We start from the raw sequence: 7,986 nt of genomic DNA on the forward strand, positions 1-7,986 counted from the left end.
CCGCGGCTCACCACCGCGCAGGCGCACTCCCGACCCGCCGCGGTAGCGCGGACGAGCGCTTTGTCCCCGCCGGGGCCGGGTCCCCCGGCTGGGCTGCTCGCAGGTGTCCTTGCGCCCCCCGGTGCATGCGGGCCCTGGCGGAGCGGCCGGCGCCCCGTGCACGCCCTGAGCCCACAAGCATCCACGCGGACACAGACACTGCCCCGCGCAGACAAGCAGAGCCCCGCCACACACATCGGGGCCCGCGCCCCCGGGGGAGCCCACAGATTCAGGCAGAACCACCTAGAGTGGTGTCCCCGCAGTACACACAAATCTCTGCACACAGGGCCAGGAAAAACAGGTTCACACATCTGGACATCCAGACTCACAGGCCACCTGGACACGTGTCCACACACCAACAGAGACACCCATGAGCAAACAGGGCCACACGCATACCCCAGTGAACACAAAGGCACACACCCACAAGCGCACACTCACACCCATGCTCCTACCTCTGTTCCCAAGACACATGTACACCCATGGGGTCTCCAGGTGTCCATTCTGACCGGACATTGTGGTATTTGGCTTGTGAAAACAGTGAACAGAGAAACATCCTGATTTTGAAATCTGTTTTTAATTATACAGATTAAACAGTGTTACTACGACCAGAGGTAACTTACATGGATCGGTGTGTGATCTGATATAAAAGAAATTTCTTCCTATAGACTGTTGCAAATGAACTTCCCAGATTGTGTGCCTTGGTGGAGGCGAGAAGGGAGGGGAGGAAGGGCCTTTGGATTTTTCTCCAGGGTGCCCGGGGCTTTTGCTAACCCAGTCTCACCAACCCCCGACCCACCCAGCCCAGCACTCCCGGGAAACACACAGTATGCACACAGCCACATCTCCCTGTGAGGACATCCACAACTCCACAGGGGCCTGACAGCCCTGCGGGGCCCCCAGAGTGTCAACCGCCACCATCCACCCAGGGCAAAGAGTCTTCAACCGCTTACACTTCCTGCTCACAAGCCCTGGGCTTCGCCTGGTGCATCTCAGACACAAGCAAGGCTTCTGCCAGGCACAGTCACTCCCCAAACTCAGGGATGGATGTGCACACACAGCCGCATTCCAGAGATCTCCAATCTGATTATGTCCCTCTCTGGCCTCAAGCCCTTCAGCCACCAATGCTGCCTGCACAAAGGCCCCTCTGACACAGTCTGTCCTCACATCGCACTCCCTCTCACTCTCCAGCACACAATAGATACTCAAGAAACCGCTGACCAAACTGAGGTCTGTTTGTGTTTAATCAGACAATATGCAAAGTATTTACAACCAATTCCAAATCCCCCCTCCCCCCATAGGCCTCGGCCGTGGAACGCAGGAACCCCAGGCCCTGCCCAGAGCCGGGGGTCCCCTAGGCCTCTGCATAGTCATCTGAAATCTACAAAACACTGTTTGTTTAAAAAAAAAAAAAGACAGCATTAGGACACCTTATACAAAGGACACTGGGCAGTCAGAAGGGGATTTGGGAGCGCGCTGGGGTGAGTGAGTCCAGATTCGACTGGGACGGAGACAGGACAGGAGAAGACTTGGGTAATAAACATGTATGAAAGGAAAAGTTGAAATTTCATAGGCAGGCACCACTTGGCCTCCCTCCCCACTGGCAGGGCCTGGTTGGCTCGAGAACCCCTGGCAGCAGGAACGTTATTGCTATGACGCGGGGGGCTGTGGGTGAAATGTACAACAGGTCTGGGGGACAGAGCAGAGGGCATTTTTACATGTTAAATATGAACACACATGGAGGAACATACACGTGCGCGCGCGCGCACACACACACACACACACACACACACACACACACATGCACACAGGGGCCCTTGGCAAGATGCCTACAAACTGTTGGCTGCCCCATTTAAGAAGGACACACTGAGGTCCAGGGAGAAGCCACCATATAGCCCAAGGGCCGAAACACAGTCTCCTGATGCCATGGGCTGAGCTCACCACGTGATGCCAGGCCACAGGGTCTGGACAGGAGTGGAGCAGTTGCAGAGGCCATGGCCACAAATGGAGGCAGACACTGCAGCCCAGAGAAGGAAGCAGGGGCTGCCCGAGGGCACACAGCCAGTCCTGGTGTGTGGCAATAGACACCCCAGTCCTCTCTCCTCACCCTAGTCTAGGCACTCCTTTCCGTACTCGTGAGTTAAAGGTGCCAACTTGGGGAGAAGAGCAGGGGCCAGGTGTTGAAATGACACAGGACAAACTAGGGGAAGGAGGACCTGGGGTTCCTTCCTGAGGCCAGGGCCTCCCAATCATGTGGATCTTCTATTTCTGCTTGATTGCCTCCAGAGCCGGTGAGCTCACTCCCTTTCATGATTGGCTAGCTCCGAAGGTCAAATACCTCCCACCTTCTGATTGAAACCTGCCTCCCTACCCTTGTACCTTTCATTTCTAGCTCAGCCCCACATCTACCTCCACTCTCTCCCCCCACAATAGCCCACTGAGCAAACAGTTGGCAGCAGGACTCTCTCTGCTATCTCTAACCCGTCCTCAGGCCCCTTGTCCCCTGGGCTGCCCCAGTCTGTCCACAGTGCCTCCAAGGACAATCCTGTTGGTTCCTGAGGAAGACAGAGGGAGCACCAGGTTCCAATCCCACCTCAACCCTAAACTGCTCTGTGGCCTTGGGCAAGTCACATCTCCTCTCTGGACTCAGTTTCCCCATGGGTAGTATGGGGACAAGGAATTGAAGATCTCTAAGGATCCCTCAGGTCTAAGAAGGGCAGGGTTTGAGGGAGGTGTCCACCCCACCCACCAGCATCAAGTCAAGCTAGGCCTCACCAGCCTGGGAGCCACAGCAGAGGGGGCTGGACCCAACAGCCTCCACCAACAGGCGTTTCAGAAGTGGATGGCAAGGAGCAGGGTGGCAGGCAGGCCGAGGGCCAGTGGCCCATCACTCCTCTTTGGAAAGGCTCTTTGGCTAGCTCTGCAGACAGACCTGGGGTGGCGTGGAAGTGGGAAAGGGCCAGTGCGTGCAGTAGGTTGAGGCTAAGAAAAGGGTGCCCTCAGCCCAGCCCTTCTTCCCAGTTCCTCCTGCTGAGACGGGCAGAGCTCCAGGAGGGAACGCAGGCAGGAGGCGTGCGGCTGGCCAGGGGCCAGGGCACAGTCACTGCGCCAGCCTTGGACCCCGCCCCCAGGGCGGCCCCAGGCCCCAAGCCCTTCCATGCCACAAAAGAGGGAGGGGCCTCGTCACTGGCAATTCAGCCCCACAGAGAGGATCAACGGGGGGCGGACAGGCAGAGGCAGGCAAGACCCCACATCAGGGGCCACCCAGCTCAGGATCCAAGCCAAGAAGGCAGTCTGGCCCCGTAGCCCACGCCCTATAGGTTCTCTCCGGGCTGGTACTGGGGCTCGGTGGACGTGAAATAGTCCTCCAGGAAGGCCTGCAGGTACTCGAAGGTGGGCCGCTCCTCTGGGTCCTTCCGCCAGCACTGGCACATGAGGTCATGCAGAGACTCGGGACACTCGGGCGGGCAGGGCATCCGGTAGCCCCTCTCCACCTGGTCCAGCACCTCGCGGTTCACCATCCCTGTGGGCAGAGGGAAGCATGAGTAGGCTGGCCCCACTGAGGAAAGTGGGGACGAGGGAAGTTGACAGGAACAACAGTGAGGGCTTCCTGCCTAGGAGAGGGTGGCTGTGACCGTGGGTAAGGCCCTCCCCAAGGCTGGGAGCCCTCACCAAAGACAGAGCCTAAGATCAGATGGTCAACCTCTTTGTCATACAGATGGGGAAACTGAGGCCCTGGACGGGGTTTGACTTGCCCAAGGTCACCTGAGCAGAGGGGTCACCAGGGCAGGGGCAGAAGGACCAAAGATGGGCTGTGGGGAGCCCTCTTACCGGGGTAGGGCACCCGTCCCTTTGTCGTGAGCTCTGTCAGCAGGATCCCAAAGGACCACACATCTGACTTGATGGTGAACCGGCCATAGAGGGCAGCTTCTGGAGCCGTCCACTTGATGGGGAATTTGGCACCTGCAGGACCAAGAAGGGTCGGGGGAGCTCAGGAGAACATCATGACCGCTCTGCCAGATAGGCACCATTCTTATCCCCACTTGACAGAGGAGGAAACTGAGGCTCGGAGAAGGGGTGTGACTGCCCACGGCCACACGGCATCTGCCGGGAGCCTCTGCCCACCTTGCCGGGCTGTGTACTCATTGTCTTCGATGAGCCGAGCCAGCCCAAAGTCAGCCACTTTGCACACGAGGCTTTCTCCAACCAGGATGTTGGCAGCACGGAGGTCTCGGTGGACATAGTTCATCCGCTCCACGTACGCCATGCCTGAAGCGATCTGTAGGCAGAACCCAGGAGCCTGGCTCAGGGGCCACCCCTTGCCCTTCCCAGATCACAGGGCACATGCCCAGGGGTGGTGTTATCCCCAGGAGTGGATAGCCAACCAAATGCCCCACCCTTCCCAGTTCTTCCGGCAATGAAGTCAATTTACAATAAATACTGTTGGCACAAAAAGCAGGACCAGTGCCCAGCAGGAGGAGGTAGCATAGGGCAAAGGACAAAGGGGAGGCACAAGACAAGATGCAGCCAGGGAAGTGGGGTGACCACACAAAAGAGGCCCCACATGCTCCCAGAGACACAGATGAGTGTCAGGTCCTGCCTGTTGTCCCAACTCCCCTCCCTGAGCCTCAGTTTTCTCATCTGTCAAATGGAATTATAGCCATCTCTACCACCTGATTGTATTAAGGATTAAATTAAAAAGTAGTTGTTGGGGCTTCCCTGGTGGCACAGTGGTTGAGAGTCCGCCTGCCGATGCAGGGGACACTGGTTCGTGCCCTTGTCCGGGAAGATCCCACATGCTGCGGAGCGGCTAGGCCTGTGAGCCCTGGCCGCTGAGCCTGCGCGTCCGGAGCCTGTGCTCCGCAACAGGAGAGGCCACAACAGTGAGAGGCCCACGTACCGCAAAAGAAAAAAAAAAAAAGTAGTTGTTGGGGCTTCCCTGGTGGCACAGTGGTTGAGAGTCCGCCTGCCGATGCAGGGGACACTGGTTCGTGCCCTTGTCCGGGAAGATCCCACATGCTGCGGAGCGGCTAGGCCTGTGAGCCCTGGCCGCTGAGCCTGCGCGTCCGGAGCCTGTGCTCCGCAACAGGAGAGGCCACAACAGTGAGAGGCCCACGTACCGCAAAAGAAAAAAAAAAAAAAGTAGTTGTTGACTTGCTTGCCTACAGCAAGCAAGTACTAATACATGTTTGATGAGTGACTGACGTTGACAGAGAAAAACACTGAGGTCTGAGGTCCCATAGCAAGTCAGTGACTCCTGATGCCCAGGTAAGGGCTCTTTCTTCTGCCCGAACCACCACTCACAGCCCCTGTAAGTGGTCCCAGTAATACATGGGATGAGATCAGTGAGTGTGGGGCAATCAAGACAAGTTCCTTGGAGGGGGCACTCAAGAGGCCAGACATGGCTGAACCAGGTGGGTCAGAGAGCTCAAGGCCAGGTGTGGGAGTGGGGAGGGGCTGGCTCACCTGAGCAGCCATGTCCACCAGCTGAGGCAGCCGCAGGTACTTGCCCGTCTCCCCCTTGAGAAAGTCCAGCAAACTCCCTGGAGAGAGAGAAAGCAGCTCTAGCCCCCGCCCTGTCCTCCCTGAGCCAGGAAGCAGTGACTCCCAGATCTTGTCCACCGGGGCAGGCCGGCCTCACTTTAAGCACACAGCAGATTTTGTGCAAACCCATCTCTGAATAAAGTCTGTGTTTGTCACTCAAAAGGCAAGCAGGATGGGAAACAACCAAATGTCCGCCTCTAGGCAAACAGAACTGTGGTACAGCTATACTACGGAATACTACTCAGCAACAAAAAGGAACAAACTACTGATACACACAACAAGAAGGAAAATTCTCGGATGTAAAAGATTTACCTATACGAAATTCTAGAAGAAACAACTCTGTGAAGACAGAATGCACATCAATGGCTCTGTGGGTTTGGGGCTGGAGAGTACTATCTGCAAAGGGGTACAAGGGTGCTTTCTGGGGTGACGGCGATCTGTATCTCGGTTGTGATAAGAGATACACAGCATACCCATTTGTTAAAACTCACCGAACTGGACACTTAAAATGGGTGTATTTTATCACATGTAAATTATACCTCCAAAAAGTGGAATTTTGAAAAATAATTAATTTCAAAACTAAGTAAAAGTCAAGCCAGGAACTTGACCCAGATGTGCTGTGGCTCAGCTTGGAGGATTCAGGGAGTTCTCCTTCCAGCCCCAGAATGGCAAATGGCTTTACAAAACCAGCAAATGGGGGGACATAGATGCATCGTGGGAAATCATTAAAACCAAAATGAACGGAGAAAGGCAACCTTTGGTTTAACTTTCCATTGACATGGGAAGTTGATTCTTTCCATTCATTCCAGCTTTAAAGGCATATGCTCTAGACGTGGTGGGAGGTGAAGCACATCCCACCTGCCCTTTTGTGAGGACCCCAGCCAGGGGTCACCCATGTGTCCACACTATCACACAGGCCTCACCCTTGCTCATGTACTCCGTGACGATGTAGATGGGCTCCTCAGACACCACCGCGTACAGCTGCACCAGCTTCTCATGCCTCAGTTTCTTCATGACCTGGGCCTCCTGAAGGAAGGCCTCCGGAGACATCGTGCCGGGCTTCAGAGTTTTGATGGCCACCCTGGTGGTGCCATTCCAGGTCCCTGCGTGGAAAGGGGTGCAGGCTGCCTCAGGGGAGGACCCCCATTCCCACCCCACAGGGACCAGGATCTGCCTGCCTGGGTACCAATTTCAGCTCTGGCCTCCCAGGCCACGTGACAAGCCAAGCCAAGGCCCAGCCCCTTTCTGGACCTCAGTGTCCCATCTGCAAATGGGCAGGACCCTCCCCACACAGGGCACGCTCAAGAAACAAGAGCTGTTGTTCGGACGCTGATTATTAGAGATGTCCCCCAAAGCAGCACACTCATCTGAGAGTTGGGGGACCATGGTTCCAACTCAACTGCCCTCTCCTGGGTAGGCATGTTCCTTCTGGTGGCCCAGGTGTTAGCAGATGGAGCATGTACTCGTGGGGGCGGGGAGTGAGGCAGAGCCGGCCTCAGAACAAGGCCACCAGAACAAGAGCTTGTCTCAAGCCACACTCCCCAAACAGTAAGGCATCACACTAAGTAGAAGGGCTCAGAGGTCAGTCTGGCAGGAGTTTGGCTCCCACCTCTGCCTCCTCCCAGCAGTGAGACCATAGGTGAGCCAGTTCCCCTCTCTGAGCCTCGATTTTCTCATCCAGAAAATGGGGATGCTATAGTATCCACCTGTGGGCTGTTTGAGGATTAAATGAGATTTTAGCCACTGGGCCAAGCCCACTGTAAGGACACAGTTAATAATAGCTGCAGCTGTCATTCTATTATTATCTGGTTTTTAAATTGTGAGGCTTTAGGGGAAGCTGTGCTCTAAACCAGTGTGTTTAATCTGAGTTTTGTCCCAGCCGGGCCTGAGGCGCCTTGGGCCCATTCCTGCCCATCTCTGGGCCTCCAGGTGCGAGTTGGGGCTCGGGCCCCTGTCTGTGGCCTTCCCGGCACAGGCCCTCTGCGCATGCGTACCAGGCGCTTCTTGAGTCTACCTGGATCATCCAGGGAGGAACGGGAGCCTCCCCCACTGACTGTTCACCGCACGCCCAAGCCAGGAATGAGTTTTGCAGCCACAGGAATGGCTGACGCCATGGATTTTTCAGGTTTTGCTCACGTCCTCTTTTTGTGCCTGTGCCTGGGAGCTGGCTTCTCATCCCCCTCCCCTCTCCCCAGCTCAAAGCCTCCCCTTTCCTGACTTGGCCTGACCTCCAGCCTGCAGGCCTCTGTCCCTGCAGTGCTGCCACCCAGGACCCCCCTCTGCTCCCCTCCATCATCTCTTCCTCTGAAGGGAGGGAAGTGGTGGTGGTGACGCCAAGTGAATACTGCAGCTCAGATGAAACCACCTTGAAAACAGCACACGGCCATCCACCCCACCCCCCCCCCC

General features: G+C 56.3%; 1 protein-coding gene across 1 annotated transcript in view; it reads right to left on the reverse strand.

The window, feature by feature from the left end:
• Positions 1–3,281: 3,281 nt before the first annotated feature.
• SRC (SRC proto-oncogene, non-receptor tyrosine kinase) overlaps positions 3,282–7,986 on the reverse strand; it is a 19,896-nt gene continuing 15,191 nt past the window's right edge. The window contains exons 7-11 of the mRNA XM_007447726.1: positions 6,504–6,683; positions 5,503–5,579; positions 4,162–4,315; positions 3,868–3,999; positions 3,282–3,559 (exon numbers count right to left, since the gene is read on the reverse strand). Coding sequence (XP_007447788.1) covers positions 3,351–3,559; positions 3,868–3,999; positions 4,162–4,315; positions 5,503–5,579; positions 6,504–6,683 — 752 coding nt within the window. The 3' untranslated portion in view covers positions 3,282–3,350. The remainder of the gene's footprint in view (positions 3,560–3,867; positions 4,000–4,161; positions 4,316–5,502; positions 5,580–6,503; positions 6,684–7,986) is intronic.

Source organism: Lipotes vexillifer, unplaced genomic scaffold (genome assembly GCF_000442215.2).
Source record: "Lipotes vexillifer unplaced genomic scaffold, Lipotes_vexillifer_v1.1 scaffold397, whole genome shotgun sequence".
Lineage (NCBI taxonomy): Eukaryota > Metazoa > Chordata > Mammalia > Artiodactyla > Lipotidae > Lipotes > Lipotes vexillifer.